General features: G+C 39.7%; 1 protein-coding gene across 2 annotated transcripts in view; it reads right to left on the reverse strand.

Moving 5' to 3' along the window:
- The window catches only part of CD109 (CD109 molecule), a 130,374-nt gene that overhangs the window by 25,393 nt on the left and 86,301 nt on the right, over positions 1-18,680 (reverse strand). For both annotated transcript variants that reach the window (XM_036871866.1, XM_036871867.1), the window contains 8 exons: positions 18,349-18,423; positions 17,743-17,800; positions 14,116-14,245; positions 13,092-13,209; positions 11,234-11,347; positions 9,622-9,840; positions 8,738-8,882; positions 6,125-6,301 (listed from right to left, as the gene is read on the reverse strand). In XM_036871866.1, coding sequence (XP_036727761.1) covers positions 6,125-6,301; positions 8,738-8,882; positions 9,622-9,840; positions 11,234-11,347; positions 13,092-13,209; positions 14,116-14,245; positions 17,743-17,800; positions 18,349-18,423 — 1,036 coding nt within the window. The remainder of the gene's footprint in view (positions 1-6,124; positions 6,302-8,737; positions 8,883-9,621; positions 9,841-11,233; positions 11,348-13,091; positions 13,210-14,115; positions 14,246-17,742; positions 17,801-18,348; positions 18,424-18,680) is intronic.

The following is an 18,680-nucleotide window of genomic DNA, read 5'->3' on the forward strand; positions in this document are numbered from 1 at the left end:
TTTATGAGGAAATTAGAGTACGACCTTCAAGTTCATAGTCTTAATAATAGCTCCTGAGTTACAAAGTAACAGCATAATCAGAATTAACACACACTTCTAAAATTTAAAATAATGATTCATGATATGTTGTTTATAAAGGGTCAGACAAGATACATGCTTAGTGGGTCATGAATTTTCTTTGAAATAGCCATGAATGGAAAATATTTACAATTTATCATAATAAAGAGGCAAGTACCACTCATAGAAACACATAGAAAAGTAATGTTCTAAACATAATTTGACTTAGTTTACCACAAGTGTCAAAATTGCATACAAATAAATGAAGTAAAATTGGCTGCTTGTGGCTGTATCAATCACTTTCTCTGGTTAAAAGCTGATAAAAATATTCTCTGTACTAAAAGAAGAGTATTTGTTATCAACTTCCTTACTCTCTCTGACATGAAATGGAAAGTGAGAACTTCACCAATGTTTTCTTTTTTAGCATCTTCACTACTGCCTCTAGCCATTCTTGTGATGGCCAAATGCAGCATCAGAATTCTGAAACCTACTTTTTTCCTGTTTTTATTCCAATAGAGAAAATATAATGTGTTTTCAACTAAGTTTGGTCTGAGTCTTACTTGAAAAACTGAGCCACATGCACTGCAGTTTAAATATTTGAGAAAAACAAGTGGTTTAACTCTCCAATTAACAGGTCTGGGATTTTCTAGTCCTTATCAAAAACAGTTTCCATGTTATGGTTCTATTTTTCTTTTTGACAGTGAAAGACACTTCATTCAATGATGTAGCTATTGTTTTGACCAAAAAAAACAATAAGTTAGGTTACTGGGCTCCTGGGCCAAGCATGATTTAAGGAAAACCATGTGCTGTTCATAACTGACATTTAAGTAATATAAATCATGACTTGTGCCAAAGCCACTTTAATTCCTTAAAAAATAAAAACAATTACAGTATATTTGAAAAAAAAAAAAACTTTGGCAAATGTAATAGCAAAAGAAAAAACAGAGTCTCTGAAATGAGACACTGATTTCATAATGAAAATCATTACACCGAGAAGTTTTTGTCCACTACTTTGAAATATAATTTAGTTCAGCATGTGAAAAGATACATTTTGAGGAGCTCATCGGACTGATTCCCATCAGCCATTTCACCAGCTCAGAAGGTAACACGTTGAAACCTCAGGTCACATTTCCTAGCTCATAAAAACGTGCCAGAGCCAGGGAGAAACTTTGGTGTTTAGAAACAACCGTGTATCGTGGAAACACCGGAGAGATCTTCTAGACCCGATCTCCACATTAGGACGATCAACCTAAAGCCCAAAGAAGTGAATATTGATACGACTGCATTCACCCATTCTGCACCTACTGAGGGGCCCATATGGTGATCCCATGGAGAAGGGATTCAACACAATCCCCTCTGTCAGGGCGCTTACCTTCTTGTGCAGGAGACAGTCAGATAACCGAAAAACAAGAACATTTTAAATAATGTTAAGCGTGATGAAGAATATACAATGGAATAATTTAAGTGAGAGCTGCTGAAAGGTCAGGGAAGGCCACTTTGAGGAAAACACCGCCTGGATGATGAGAAGGAACCAGCCCTGGGAAGATCCGGGGGAAGAGCATCCAGAAGGCAGGACAGGTGGAAAGGCCCTCAGCGCCATGGAGCTGAGAGCACGCCAGACACAGGCTGACAGAGCCCTGAGGGGGCAGCTTCAGGTGAGGTGAAAGATGGGGCCTGGCATTCACTCAGGGCTTTGCAGGCCCAGGCGAGGAACCCACTGGAGAATTTAAGGAAGTGACGTGATTTTGACATTATCAAAAGATCCCTTTGGGCTTCCCTGGTGGCGCAGTGGTTGAGAGTCCGCCTGCCAATGCAGGGAAAACGGGTTCGAGCCCTGGTCTGGGAAGATCCCACATGCCGCGGAGCAACTGGGCCCGTGAGCCACAACTACTGAGCCTGCGCGTCTGGAGCCTGTGCTCCACAACAAGAGAGGCCGCGACAGTGAGAGGCCCGCGCACCGCGATGAAGAGTGGCCCCCGCTTGCCGCAACTAGAGAAAGCCTTCGCACAGAAATGAAGACCCAACACAGCCAAAAAAAAATAAATTAATTAATTTAAAAATAAAAATAATAATAATAAATACTCCCTCACTCAACCTGATGTGGTCTCTCCCCGCTTGGAACCCTTAGCCATTTGTTAAAAAAAAAAAAAAAAAAACTTAAAAAAAAAAAAAAAAAGATCCCTTTGATTATAAAATATGCAGAGACTGTATCGAAGGAGGGTGAGTATATTGGCAAAGGGTCTATGTAGGAAGCTGCTGGAGTAGGCAGGTCAGCAATGGCGTGTCAGAGTAGATCAATCAGCCTGGGATGGAGAGAGTGGGGGAATTTCACACTTGTTTTTAGAGGTAGAACGGACAGAATTTACTTGCTGACTTTAATTTTTTTTTTTTTTTTTTTTTTTTTATGGCTGTGTTGGGTCTTCGTTTCTGTGCGAGGGCTTTCTCTAGTTGCGGCAAGTGGGGGCCACTCTTCATCGCGGTGCGCGGGCCTCTCACTATCGCGGCCTCTCTTGTTGCGGAGCACAGGCTCCAGACGCGCAGGCTCAGTAATTATGGCTCACGGGCCCAGTTGCTCCGCAGCATGTGGGATCTTCCCAGACCAGGGCTCGAACCCGTGTCCCCTGCATTGGCAGGCAGATTCTCAACCACTGCGCCACCAGGGAAGCCCCTTACTTGCTGACTTTAGACCCTATCTCCCTCGTTAGATGCCACTCACTATATTACAGCTGACAGTTACTGGGCATTTACTATGTGTTAAAATACCTCCTTTAGTCTTCAAAACAGCCCTAAGAAGTGGCTACTTATTTACCCATGTCTTATAGGTGGAAAGACGAGGCTGCGGAAACCAGCCCAGAGCAGGAGGCAGGATTCAGGGCCCGGGCCTCACGGTCTCCACCGCTGGTGCTGTAACCACGGCTCTACCTCTCCCTTGGTGGGACTCGCCCACCTCACAGCTGCTCTTCTTTCTGCCCACAAAGCTTTTTCTGCCCTCTGGCTGCTCTGTGCCTTCTGACAACCAGCAAATGTGATGAAGGCTCCCAAGCAATGCAGGGTTGCTTTGAAATTGCATTCTGGCACCTACCTCGCCAGGATGGGCCTGGGGACCAGCGCTCCTTTTAAAAAAAAAAACAGATACTGAGGATTTGGACTGTTCATTTTTTAGGGCATCTACTAACCCAGAGCAAAGTGTCTAGGACAGAAACTCGAATTATTTTTAAGGCATGAATTATTGTTCCTTAAATGGTTCAAACTATAAAATTTATTCTGTCTCTTTAAAGCATTGATATTTGATTAGCCAACATTATAGTTCATAAAGCAAATAAAATATGCAATCAATGGCATTTTTGAAAATATTTTACTTTATTTTATTAAAATATCCTAAAGACTGTGTATCAAGTTATAAGGCACCAGTCTAGGTCCTACATACTCCCTACCTGAAACTAGCCAAACTAAATTTCAAATACAAGTCAGAATCTTGTCTTAAAAAGGTGCTGAATTAAATTGTGAAAATATTTTTTACTCATCTCTTCAAATATATGGCAATGTGCAAAGATCTCACCTGATTTTAGCGTGGCACACACTATACCAAACAGAGCCCCTGGTACCACTGCTTAAACTTAATTATAACCAAACTTGGAAGAAGCAGCTCTTGTATTTATATACTTAAAATATGACTGATTCACTTTAATAATCAGTAGATTTTATCAAGCAAACATAGTTCACAGTTCATGAAGACCATTCCAGGTAGAGGACATGCAAAGATGCATTATATAAAGACCATAAGTACCTGGAAATCACAGGGGAAATATCTTAGTATATAAGTACCATTTTTCTTGAAAAATTAATAACATATGTTTTCTACGTATATGATAAAACATTTGATTTTTTACCATTCTCTTTAAATAAATTAATAGCTAAACTGAAAAAGAAAAATGACTGATTCACAAACATATGCAGAAAGGAGAATAATTTGTAATGGGCAGCTCAGTATAGAAAGTACCGATTGCTAGATCTTTGAGAATTTCCTAGAGGACTTAAGGACCTGGGCCTGAGATGTCATAAATGCCTGCAAGGCCTGGCTCTAATCTGAGGGAAACTATATCACTATCTCCTATACAGCAGAACTCAGGTCACACACAGCCCTGATCCCAACGCTGGCCTCCCTTAAGTGTGGCCTCCCACACAGCAGGCGAGTCCTGACTCGCAGCTCCCTTACTTGCACTCAGCCCTTGTCTGCCAGCCTAGCCCAGGGGGCACTCAGGACACTGACTGCAGCTCAGCCCCTTGGACCCAACATCTTACAGCTCCCTCTGGTCTAACCTGACACCCAGATTCTAACCTCTGGTTTCTCCTTCCCTACGGGACCCATGGTCCTCTCTTACTATTTTATCAGAACACCCATTGAGACCTCTTGCACTTTGGTCATACTGAAGCATCTTGGCCCAATTCCTGCCCCTCCTGCATCCTCTCCTATTGCTTCCAACAACCTAAGAATGTTGCAAAGTAACGCTATCTCATGGCGTTCTGACCATGGACTACAGAGTCAGACCACCAGGGGAACCATGGGTAAGTTATTTAGCCTCCCTGCGCCTCAGTTTCCTCATCTGCAAAAGGGAAATAATAACAGTACACCTACCGCCAAGGGTTTTTGTGAGAATTAAATGAAAACATTTGTAAAACAAATAGGGTTAGTTATTATCATTATTACATAGAATTTAGTTTAGGATAATGAGGGAACCTAGAAAAAGAGCCCACGGTAAAATAATGTCTTTACTAAGCTTTCTAATTCTTAACTGTGGGAAAGTTAGCCAAACCACTAACAGCTTGCCTCTATTGGCATTTAACCCATTCATTGTAAAAAAAGTAAATAAATAAAAAATTAAAAGTTAGGGTGGAAAGTGTTGATTCAATTTGTAGATTATACTGAACAAGCATTTTCCTATTATTTTGCCTGAACCATTCTAATCTTCATCAGTTTGATGGATAGCAAGTACCCCAAACTGTGCAGAATGATGAACTCAGCTACACAGAGATCTTGCTAGAGGTCCCCTAATGGAAGCACAAAGCTTCCAAACTGCGACGCACAAAGCACAGACTGTGACTTTGGGTGGCTGGCTTTTGGAATATTCGAGGAAATCAAGTCTGCATCATTATTATTCAAAATGCCTCACAACTGTCCATTTTCTCCTAAGTATGGACACAAATAGAGCATGGACTCCGGGGCCAGAGAGTGAGTTCAAATCCCAGCTCTGCCATCACTTGTTATGTGACCCTAGCAAGTTAGGTAACTTTTCTGTGCCTGAGTTGCTTCGTCTGTAAAAATAGGAAGATGATAGTCATACTGATTGCGACCAGTAAGTGAGATATTATGCAAGGTGCTTAGAACACTGCCTGCCACATAGTAAGCGTAAACCGATGTTATCTGTTGTTATTAGCAACTTGTAGACACAGAGCCTGGTGTCTGCAAACAGAATCAGCCTCTCCAGGGGCCAGGGCAGAGTCGTCACTGGTGTGGCGTTTCCCGAGTGGCGAGCAGGGGCTCCCATACACACCCTTCTCCCCTAACCTCCCAACTACTTGAAATGTTAAATGCGCTGAGGAGGTCCCCACCACAGGAAGCCTCGTGTGTTTACCAGTGGCCTTTCTCCACTGAACAGGGACTTCCCTGGGAGGAAAGGCCTGACTTCCTGCTTCCTCAGCACCGGAACTGACCCTGGCCCTAAGAGATGTTCTAGAAATGTGGAATGAATACTCATTCCTTCAGATCTTTGAGTGGCTTTAAATTTCCAATCCCTTATGAAAGTACAAACCCCTCCAGGAACAAACTCCTTAACAAACATCTTAGCAGCAATCAGTGAGCCCTGAGCTGAGGACGGACGAGTGGTGGCAGCGTCCCACTGCCCACACTTCTAGCACATTCCACACCATCTAGTGCCACAATCACAGAGCAAAGACAAAATCTGTCTATTTTGAAATACGGTCTAGAGTCAACTCTGACCGGAAAAAAAAAAAAAAGAAAAGAATAAATGTATTTTTACACATAAAAATATGTTTCTAAAATGCTTACCTTGTCTCATAAATGAAAGAGCTTTTTCTTTTAAATTCTCAGTCAGTTGTTTCTTTTTAGTCAGGTAATCCAAAACGTAAATATTTGGAGCAAAATTTATCATGTTCTGTTCGCCACAGCCATAAGGCATTCGAATCAGTGAGGTTAAGCCACTGATGGAAGAACCGAGAATATCTCCTGAAAGCACAAGATATTCATGACATGCAGCAAATCCTCAGTAACTGTACCTCCTGGTGGCAAAGAGATGTCCACTGAGAGCAGAAAGCATCTGACACTGAAGCAATATGACTATTCCACTGCGTGGAACATAGTATTTATAGAAACTTTACATCAAGCTTTTAGGAAGACTGGTCAAATAAATGACAATACAGTGGTACTGAACTTGTAGATTATGTGACAAATTAGGAGACTTAGCTCAAAGATACAGCACATATAAGCAAAAACCAAGTTTAAAATAAAATTTCTGAACAAAAATGTCAGGAATTGCATTAGGAAACCATCATTCTTACATGGGAAAGAAATGTTTTATTCTTAATATTCTTCACGTAAATAGAACTTTATTTTGATTTCCTTACTAATACACTACAAATTCTTGAGAAATGATGTTTTTCAGGGCAGGGTTGTGGTATTTTTCAATGTGCTCTATCTATCAACAACAAAGTAGAACTAACAAGTATAAGCGTTTCAATAAATCTCAGGATCAAAAGGATTAAAAATATTCTTCAAAGTTAGTAATATAAAGTTAAACAAAATACACGCTTACCCACATTCCTCTAACCACAGTCTAACACCATAACTCAAGAAAATAAGAATTTAGAAATGTAAAGGCTGAGTTCTAATTCTGACCTCACTATGGTTGAACTGTATAGAGAAGAATATTGGTCAATGTGGTTTATTTTAGAAACTTACACCATTCCCAGTCCAAACACCTAGTAAAAATCTGCTCCAAAAAAAATGAATCCGAAAAAGAGAGGAAGATCTTCAGGTGGGTACGCTACAGCCATGCTAGCGTATGATGTCTCAAACTTTAGATATTAACACAGAGAGATAAATACCACTGCAGGTTATGTTTTTTATTTTTATTACTACTGCAGGGTATGTTTTTAATATTCAAAGTGAACATAAACTTAGACTCTCAAAATCCAAAGAAGCAAGCTAATATTCACACATCTGGGCTACCAAATAGGTTTTTTTTTTAAATATATAAATCCCATATAAAAATAACACTTGAAAAACCGTTATTTAAATCAAGCTTGAAAATTAAACCTCAGAGCACTTCAATAACAACAGCAGACTCATTCCAACATAAGGAGCGATGGTACACACTTAAACTTCAAGGTTTCTTCCCTCCGTGTGTGTGTGCGTGTGTACCACATCATCTCCCAGCATCCTGGCACTGTGGGAGGTTCTTAGGCAGAATGTATTCCCCTAAATAGAAAGCTTATTTAATTCTTTTTAAGAATTATATCTAAGTCTCCCAAAAAAGTCCTCTCTAGGGGAACTGGTTGTTTGAGGTTATAATAAAAAGCATTACACTTGCAGGGGAGATTTAAAAGAACCTCTGAAAAAGTGCCTTAGGTCCTGACACCTCAAAGATCTAAACTATTGGGTTGGCCAAAAAGTTTCGTTACATCTTACGGAAAAACCCTAACGAACCTTTTGACCAACCCGATAGTTAGATGTCATTCATCTAAATATTTCTTTCAGTTATTTGCAAAGCACAACCACATAAATAAACCATCTGTGTGGAAGCTCTGTCTAATAGTTCAAAGGACTTTGGGGTTACCAGAAGGTACCTAGGAGAGGGTGACTAAGTCAGTGGGTAGCTTCAAACTGTAAAGGGTACTTGTGTCTGCACAGGGAACTGCTAGAGGCAGTGGTCCTCAACCTCTGGTTACCAGAAGCACTCGTGGAACCTTTTCAAAACATACATGCCCTAGCCACAGCCCAAGAGATTCTGACTGAGTAGCTCGAGAATGGATCCCAGATATCTGTGTATTTCCAAAGCTCCACAGAAGGGATATTCACCAGTGGTCGAGAGCCACAGAGGCAGGATAACCATACGAGAGTGTGGTCTGCACAGCGGAAGCACCATCATCACCTGGGAGCTTGTTAGAAATGCAGAATCCAAGGCCCCACCCCAGGCCTCCCAAGCCAGGATCTGCCTTCACACAAGCTCCCCAGGTGATTCACATGCACCTTGAAGACTGAGAAGAACTGGTCCAGGACACACATCTTACCTGCCTTCCTACTGTAATCAGTGGTTGGCACCAGCTAAAAACTTTTTGTAACTTCTTCTCATTAGGATTAAATAAGAAAATACACCTAAATAAGGACCTACTTATAGCACAGGGAACTATATTCAATATCTTGTAATAAACTATAAACTATCTTGTAATAAACTACTCTTTTTCAGAAAAGAATCTGAAAGAGAATATATATACATATATGTATAACTGAAGCACTTTGCTGTACACCTGAAACAATGTAAGTCAACTATACTTCAATTTTAAAAAGTAATTAAAAAAAGAAAAGATACCTACAAATAAATGAAAAATATATAGTATCATATACAAATAAACCAGTAGTGATGGTGATATAATCTGTTCTTACCAATTGCAGTGATCTGAACTCTCTCACTACCACTCACTATATGAGGAGGAAAGGAGAAACTCAAAGTTTTCAGGGTAGTTTGTAGCTTGCTGTCGGTCAGGTCTAATAAGACGGATTGTGAATATGATTTTTCTATTCCTTCAGCCTGTTGATAAAAAGGAACATGATTAACATGGTCCCTACTCATCTGTTTACAGAGAACTATATGCAGATAATAAGTCAATCATCTGGCCGGTATATGGTTAGATAAGTACCTACAGTGTCTTGATTATTGCTTCAAATCTGTTAACAAATGTTTCCTTCCTAGTTAAATTAGTCAAAACATTTCATAGAATGGCAATGGAAATGATAAAGGAGAAGATGAAAAGGTGATGAGAAACCCTCTGAGGTAGGTCCTTTTATTATCCAAAGACAGAGGTTAAGTACCTTGTGCAAAGGCACCCTTGACAAAGGTGGGATGAAACCCAGAGCTGTCTTACTCCAGAACACAAGTGCTTATCTACTGTGCTGAGCTGTCTTTTTGTGCATACTGTCTTCCCTGAAAAAACCTACAACACCTCTTCTACCTGTACTGAGGAATTCCAAAATTCAAAATCTACTTATCAACTTGGCATGATTTAATAGGATCCCAATGTCACACAGACTGTAAATGTAACTTGCCTTATAGTCATACTATAAATTTAAAGAAGACGTTGGCAATTACCTTTAAAAACATACGTGATATATTTTTACATTCAGATGAGAAAACCATTAGGCATTACCAGGAGGGTGGAGAAGATGACCTACTCAGTCTTGAAAACAAATTTAACCAAGAGAAAAACCACCTTCTGCTTCCTTTTCAATTATATATTTCCATTCTATTTATTTAGACTTCAAGTATTTACCTTCACTAAAATCCTCTGGGTGACAGCATCGGAAGCAGCAGGTGAAACAGCTGTGACTGTGATGGGCATTTCCCCCAGATGTGTTGGCCTGACCGGGAAAAGAACAGTTGCCCCATCCTCACTGGGAACCAGAACCGTCTGCTGGTGTCCTGTGGCATTTATTTCATTCGAAGCCATTAGAATATCAAACGCGTCACTTTTCTCAATGATTACCTTAACCTGGAAGAAAAAATCATCACAGCTTTTGTATAATAAATTGCTCCCCAGTAAAATGTTGCTCTAAGTGCGGTTAAATCTATGAGGCCCGACACTAGAGAAAAATGAGACAGAAAGGTTCAGCCAAGGGGAGGGTGAAAGGGTGTCAGGAAAAACCTAGTTTCTTTCCTATGCTTTCTCCATCTACCTCAAGACATGTGGGGAAATGGCATTCTTCAGTTCCATTTCTAACATTAAACTCCCACTAACATTAAATTCTCTCATTTTCCGAAGCCTGAGTGAAAGGAGGTACCCAAAAAGGTTATTTCAAGTCATGGTACTGCCACCAGCCTGACTCATCTATGTCATCCTGGGACACTGGTCCCATCAGAAAAGCCTGAGGCAAACAGGATGAAATGTTATTACATTCATGGACAGTCTCTGCTAAAATTATTCCAAGAAAAGTATGACTCAGACACTAGTCCTGAAACACATGTCGGTTGTAAACTTTCATAAAATATGTCAAAGTTGCCAGGCTCATCAAGAATCACATTCCTCTGGGTCTTAGATTTTTATGAATTGTTTTCCCATTTATTTTCTCATCTGTTTCTCAAAATATTTCCTACCTGACAGATGAGTAAACTGCAATTAAGTTATTTGCTGGTAAGTGGAGGAGCTAGACATTGAATGTGGGCCTTCTGACTTTTGCTCTCTACACTGGGCCATGTTGACAAGATTAAAAAGTAAAATTAGAAAATAAGAAACAGTTTACTCTCTAGACATAGTGCTTAAAGAGGTTATGGCATTTTCAGGTAATAAGGTTAATTACAATCCCTACCTACTCCGGGAGGAAAAACCATTTCGTTTACACTACTGCAGGCACAGCACAAACAGTGGGCCTACCCCTGCCTTACAGGGAACTGACTAGCTAAGGAGGCACCGGGCCATGACTCAAAAGACAAAGCCTTGAAAACAGAATATAAACACAGGCACAACAGCATGGGTGACATTCCTCAGGAAAGACACCTTACTTTCAAACCGGGTCTCGAAAGGAATAAATTCTTGCCACCGGCCATGGGCACAGAACAGCAGTGAGAAGCGGCGACACATTCTAGATGTGGGAGGAGAGTAGGGGAAAAATGCAGGGAGGGCGGGCAGGAAAGAGAAAGACATGCCACGGAGACGAAGTTGCATGACTAAAGCAGAGAACCCGTGCTAGAAATTAAGGCAAGGATGCTTGGAAATGCTAGCAATATCCTTCGACACTAACAAGCAGAAGAAATTGTGGGCCAAGTCTGGCTATTTTCAATCTCCCAGAAATGTATAGAAGGCTTAGATGCCCAAACACTACATAACCCAATCCCCGCATGTTTTCTTCATTTTTTTCCTGAAGTGTAAACGATGATTAGTATATTACCTCAGTGGCATCTTTCAAATAATTGAATATGGTTACTTCCAAAGCAAATTCTTCACCTCTGATAACAGAGTAGGGAAGATTCAAAAAAATGAAAAACGGTTGGAAGGATTGGAGCTGAAAAGAAGACAATGAGTACAGATTTTATTCAAGTCCAAGTACTTCACACTTAATGCAATTAAAAGCAAATCTCACAAAACCTGTGACGCTTATAACTAACTTCACGTAGAAATGTCCACTTGCCTACCAACAGAAAGCACACAGCAACCTATCCCAAACGAACGGGGGCACATTGATTTGATTTATGTTATTTAACACAGTAACCACTACATTTTATGAAATGGCTACCAGGAACCAGGGACTTGACACAAATTATTTCATTTAGTCATTACACCTACGTAGGCAGGTGTTATGATCATGTTTTACAGAAAAGAAATCTGAAGCTCAGACATCTCTGTAACCGGTACAAGATCGCACTGCTGCACAGTGTAGGAGCCAGAACTGGATCCCAGCGTGTCTGAGGCCACAGCTAAGTCTCTCTTCTTCTACTCTGCCATGCTGGTTCTACCATTCTTCTTCTAAAGCCACTGGCCAAATGAAACAGCATCTGTTTTGGACTCATGTGAAAAGTCTAAATGATGTTTTGCCTGCTACACTGTAACATATACATACACATACTTGTGCTTCCTCATTGGTCACCCAACTCTGATAGCACTGGCCACGCTTCTCACTGGCAGCAGTTAATCCCCTCCTAGAGGTTTATTTGGACATTTGTGGAAGTGTCAGACTGTCACAATAGTGTGCTCTTGGCACTTAGTGGGTGAAGGTCTGCGTGCTCAGGACAGTCCCAGACAAGGAAGAATTGTTCCGTGTCCCTCATGATTCTTGAATGTTCCTTCATGTAGATAAAGTACCTGCTTATAATGACCTGGGCTTACAACCTAATTCCAACGTATATATAAACCCAAAACATCTGTCAATATACAACTATTTTGTAAATCAAGAGGAAACTACACTTTGTTTTGTAACTCTTTCAAAACTTGTTCACTATTTCAAAACTTTACATCACCTCAGGCAGCACCACTCAAGGTTTCTGAGTTGCTAAAACAATACACGTATATCAAACTGCATGTGCAGCTGTTACACATAGGATGATTCTATGCACGGTGTAAATATTCAAATATGGTACTATGCCTTCTAGTGTAACTAGGCCTGGTCACTTACATACTGAAAAGTATATTATTTTATTATGCATTACTTTCCTTTTATTTCTCCTCACTATTTCACTTAGGGCATCTTATTGATTTTTTTTAAAATTGAGTGTGCAGGTATATTATATTTTCTATGCATTTCATTTTGCATAGATGGTAGAGGGACAAAAAGAATAGCTGTTATAAAAAGGTGGCTTCAGGTATGACAGAGGTGAAAGCTACTGGTCTAAGACCAGTCACGGCCATTACATTCCTCTTGTCAGTGACAGGTTTAGGAAGCGACATGAGATGTAATTTGACCAAAGAGATGTGAAGAAATGTTTGCTAGGGGACATTCTGAGAAGTTCTGCTTGTCCTTAAAGAGGGATGCACGGAAATATTCTCTCTCTTCTGGCCTTTGGAAGTGGTTGGGCTCAGTCAGTAATAAACTTTCTATCCAAATCTTAATACAGAGCTAGCATATTTAGCAGTTTAATACAGCTCACATTCTAAAGTGTAAAACAGATGAAAAAACAAAAAGGAAACGCCAAGGGATCTCTAAACTGTGATCAACATCATCAGCAATCACTTTTTTAAAATCCATTGAGGAGCTGACACTTCCTTTGCTTCGTGGCACTGTACCATTTATGAGCAGCCCTTTAATATACTACCTCCACTGGAGTAGTCGTGAGTCCAAGACCTAAATCCTCAGAGATCACAAAAGCAGTTGCAACCCAAGAAGTGATAGAATCAGGTACAGTAACTTCAAATTCTTGAGAAGTCCTGGAACTGAAGTCAAGATAAACATAAAAGTCACCAAACCGAGAACTGACACATTTCAAAATTGGCCAACATAACCTAAAACCATGTTTCGGAAGAATTTTAATTTTCCAAATCATTTACATATCTAAATTGTTTTAAAGATTTAAGCATAAAACAGTAGACCCCAAGTTCTCAAGGAATAGGTCATAATAAGGTCATAACACTGCAGACTGATCTATATTCCAATAAAATCTTTCTACAATGTTTATATCTTCAGAATAAACATCATTTTTCATAAATTTTGTACAGATAATAAATATACTTTTTCAAATTTAACTCCAATTTGTTTCTCTCAATATGCATAAAAGTTTCCCTCTGTATCCTAGTCTATGCTGTTGTTTTCTGAGGTTTGACTTGTGTCTTATTTCAAGTTTCTGTAAATAGTTGACTCACAGTATGTGTAGATTTCATGATATACCTGCTCAGTCATCACGCCAGGTAGCACAGAGTTTGTCAGCTAAGCTGAATTCCTTTCAACGTCCACACCCCTTCTTGCTGTGGCTCACAGGGATGTTTTATGAGGAGCCACAAGGCAGAGGGAATAATCATGAGCGCTTCCCATCCCAAGGCAACAAAGGAATTCTCAGCAATCTTTCCCCCATGAGAACCACAAGACTTCAGGGAAGTTAAAATCATCCTTCATTAGAAAAATGGCCAGTCTTCTCCATGATGGTACTCTCACTGCCACAATTCACATGCAGCTTTATTAAGTACTATATTTAAATACAATAAATATCATTCTAAAAAAACTCTTGGTCCATTTAGTTCTTTATCACTCTATGTTTGTACTTAAACATCAGAAACAGAGCAAAACTTACTTAAAACTAAGGCCAAACACAATATATATGGGCAAAGAACTTTATAAAAGTTTACCCCATGCTGGTGTCTAGCCAAATCCAAGTCTCTGGAAAATGCTTTCTGACACGTGGACTGCTACCCAAAGAAAAGTCATGAAAATCTACCAAGTATCCTTCATTTTCCTCCAAAAACGCTATACGGTCATCTAAAAATAAACATAGACAACTGTTAGGAAAACGCCACTGTAGAGAATGTTCATAAATCTAGTCCACAGAATCACAGCACCTCTCAGCTGACGGGCCCTTAGAGTTTGTCTTGTCCAATCCTCTCGTTTTACAGAGGCACCTGAGACCCACAGAAGTCACGTGACTTACCCTAGCCACATGGCCACTATGGCAGAGCCAGAAAAAAAAAAAAAAAAAAGTTTGATGGCCCTACAACCAATACCTGAAAAACTACTTAGAGTTCAGCTGCTAAAAAATAACTTAAATCACATTTTTAAAGTTATCTCCAATTCTGCTCTTCTCCTCTTCTTAGATTCCTAGTGCTGATTGCCTTTGGCTACAGCATCCACAAGACGCTAAAATCATCCAGTTTATTAGCTTTTTTCTTATAAAAGAGGCATGCTGACATATAGACACACCTGTCTCTATTCTTTCAACTTTTCTGTAAGCCTAAAATTATTTCAAAAAAAATTATAGTGTAGAAGGTACCAAAGATACCAAGATGAATGTGATGAGCTCCACCCATTGTCTATAGAGGAGGCAGACAAATACATGCTAAGAGTGACAGCGCACATAGGCCAAATGTCCACCATGCAGAGAACAGGTGACTTTACAGCCTCTGCACGGGGGACAGGGTATGGCTAGAGGAGAAAACCCATTCTGTGCTGTCTTCTGCATTCCATTTCCTTACGCCTCCAGATAAAGAGTATCTCACACAAGAGAAAAAAAATAAGCCAAGTACAAAGGCATGTCTGGAATATGACAATGCGTATTAGGGAAGAGTGGCATAAAATGAGAATAGAACAAATGCTTGGGGCCAGATTTTAAAATATCAGTTATCCCACGCTGAAGGATTTGGACTTGATCTTTTAAGTAATGATGACCTACTGAAGGTTTTAAAACAAATTAGAAGCACGATCTAACCCATGTTTTATAATGGTAACTCTGGTCTCAGTGTGAACAGTGGTTTAGAGCTGGGGGAATGAGGCAGGAGAAACAGGGGGCTCCTGCGGCACCCAAGGAGGCATGCTGATGAGTGAGGGGAGAGAAAGGACAGCCTTGAGAAACGACCCTGCTCTGCCTCTCAGCTGGATGACCTCTGTGTGCACCGACGGCAGGCTGTACCTCCCATCACACCCCTCAGCCTACTCCTCTGTGTGCTGGCTTGCCCCACTAGACCAAGCTGGAATCTCCATTGCCTCCTACATGCCAGGCATGCAATTAATATCATCTACTGAATAATGAATGAACAAACTGGATCTGAGGGATAAGACAGTAGGTAATTGCAGACTTGTGAGTGCCAAACATGTGCTACGCACTTTACATCCTTTTGGATGTAACCTCTTAACAACTCTGTAATATAGGTAATATTATTATTCCTATAATTCAGGGAGAAACCTGAGGTTTAGGGAGCTTAATGAATTTTCTCAGGGTCATAAAGCCAGAATTCAAAGTCAGAAGTATTTAATGGCAAGTTCATTTCTTAACCACTATGCTGTTCCACATCTGACAGAGAGAGAGGAAAGAACTAAGGATGAGTTCCAGGTTTCTGATGCGGACATGTGGGTAGATGATAATTTCATTAACAGAGATATGGAATCATATCAACTCAAGAGCTCATATATCAGTCAAATCATATTAGGGAAAAGTGATGGTTTGTGACATGTCAAATTTAAGGTTATTTTCGGGGCATCAGGGTGCAGAAACAGGGGTAAGATAAACAGTCAGGGTGTTCCAGAGTTGAGTTTAATGGGAAAGATGTCATGCAAGGACGAGGGACTAGGGAAGAATTCTACCAAACTGACTGACCATGTTGTTCAGGTACTAGGGGCAAATAGAGGCAGAAGGAGCCGGTGACCCAGAATAACCAGGAGAAGCCAAGACCAAAGAAGACATTTAACAGAATTAGGGGAGTGAGGGCACATGCAAGGTAGGAGGACAGGCATTTGAAACGTTAGGGGTAGGGCAGTGGTCGGGTGATGGCGTGACCTTATGAATACTGTTGCCACAGTGGTGATCACGGGACAGTGCCCATTAGGTGGGCCACCCACATGGACATTCAAATCCCTCACAAAGGAGTAAGACTGAATCTTCTGTGAGAGTCATCAATGTATACAGAGGGAAAGGGAAAGTAGGTGACTGAATGTTGATTAAAGGATCTGTAATTGAAATTTTTTGAGCTTCAAATGACAAGGGGCTCTTAACTGAGGGTTGTTGAACAATGGTCTTGAAGTAGCTGAGAAAACACTGAACCCTATGCACCTACTGACCCTGAACCAGAAAAGAGGCAGAGAAATTAATGTCAATCACTTGAAGGTTTCTAGCAACATAATATGCTAGTAAGAGTATCAGGTTTCTTCTGTTACAGTGAAAAGGTAGAAGGGTCTCAGAAAAGGTAAAGATTACAATAAGTATTACAAACAATAGAATGAGTATTACAGTGTGCACCAGGATTCAATAAGCAAACATCAACAAAGATGGGTAAAAGCTGAGACTGACAGAGAGAGAATGGAAAAGCATAGATTGGTCTGGAAGGCTGCCTAGGATAGATTACATGAAGAAAGCTAAATGTGCCACGTGTCTTTAATACAAAGAGATCATAATGATTTCATAAAATCTTTAAGACTATAAAATTATTCTTATAACTTCAGGACAGAGGGTCAGGTGTCCTGTGGTGTCAAGAAACAACCCAAAGCTGGAGAGCCTGGGGCTTAGTGTGGACTAACTGGGAACAAGTGACAGAAACAGGGAATTCATGGATAGAAACTACGATAGTTCTGTGGCCTTTCAAGATGATTTTGTATGATTTTACCTGAAAGAAAAGAGAACAACTTCTAGAATCAATCAGTCTCATTTATACATTTCCTTCAGTCAAAACGTTTTATGACTTCTTCCTAAAAGCACACTTCTTTTAATTAGTTGGGTGGTCAACTCTATTTAGCAATCCAGGGAACTAGGATGTACAGATGTGACTCTGCCCGCGAAGAACTCAGATTGAGGAGACAAGTGCGTGCATGCGTGTGTATGTGTATGTGTGTGTGTGTGTGTCTTGACAGCACACTTTATGACATCTGGGCTATTTTCTAGGTGAACAATGAAAAGCTAGAGAACAAAAATGTTTCAAAAATACATTGCCCCTTTTAACTGATTCCAAAATAACACCACAGTTTACAACACAAATTGGAGGCATAAGATCTTCCAATATGTCCAAAAATATAACCATGTCAAAAAATTACAGAGAGCAAATGGAAAGCATTCATTACAAAGATCTAGACAGGAGGTGAAAAACACTCCATGTCATGGTCCAGATGTACTTTCAAGTACATTAAACTGCAAACACTGTAGGATAAGAGAACAGAAAATGAAAATTACAATATTCATGTTCAACCAGAAAGTATTCATACTTACATAAGTAACTATAAACACTTGAGATGAAATACTTAATTACTTTAAAAGCACTTTGCCAGATTTCACTTACAAACATCAATGAAATCCTTCACAAGGTTTGCATCTGTCAACACCCAGAGGCCACACTCCTAGAAAGAATAATTTTAATTTTCTTTTAAATAAAACTTTAAATGTCCTCTAAATTGTCAGACTCCCATACTCCTAACTCACTCTTGCTCATTTGTTTTTGTGTAGCATGTGAAAGTAGTTCCCTTTTTTTTTTTAACTCTTGCTCATTTTTGAGAGTTTAGGTACATACATGAGTATATATTCTCTCTCTCATACCCAGACACAGATATACACACACACACACACACACACACACACACACACACACACTCTCACATGAAGAAAGAGACATTTCAAGGTCAAGGGAAGTGATATAAAAGAAAGAAATTATAATGACAAATTCCATTATTTCTCTAATGGTGAATTTATTCATTTGCTTTTAAAACTAGAAGGATGACTATCTTTCCATTTCAAATTACACTTATATAACACATTTAATAAAAGGTTAAATTAAATAAATTTAATAAGAGGCTAACATTTCAAAATTTAGATAATTGATTCTGAAATTAACTTTGCAGCAGTAAAATATATTAATATGTTTTCAAATTATATAGCAAACTAAACATACCTGAAAGACTGCAAAAGAATTCATGAACATGCCTAAATAATATCCTGTGTTATAAAGTTCCAGTTCATGGACCACCTAAGGAAAGATAAAATATACGGAATGAATGCATTCATATCAACCTGTTCTGCCCTCTCAACAGTTCTGATATATACCTTAGATAAGAGACAGCCCATATGCTTATCAAATTTGAAAATGACACAAATGGAGGAACAATGAATATGTAAATGCCATGTTCATAATTCAATCAGCCAAAATTACATTTCTTTTTTAAACTTATTTTTATTCTGTTCAGCAATCCAGAATGCCTAAGAAGTGTGGGCTTGTTGACAAGA

This window comes from Balaenoptera musculus, chromosome 12, assembly GCF_009873245.2.
Source record: "Balaenoptera musculus isolate JJ_BM4_2016_0621 chromosome 12, mBalMus1.pri.v3, whole genome shotgun sequence".
Classification (NCBI taxonomy): domain Eukaryota; kingdom Metazoa; phylum Chordata; class Mammalia; order Artiodactyla; family Balaenopteridae; genus Balaenoptera; species Balaenoptera musculus.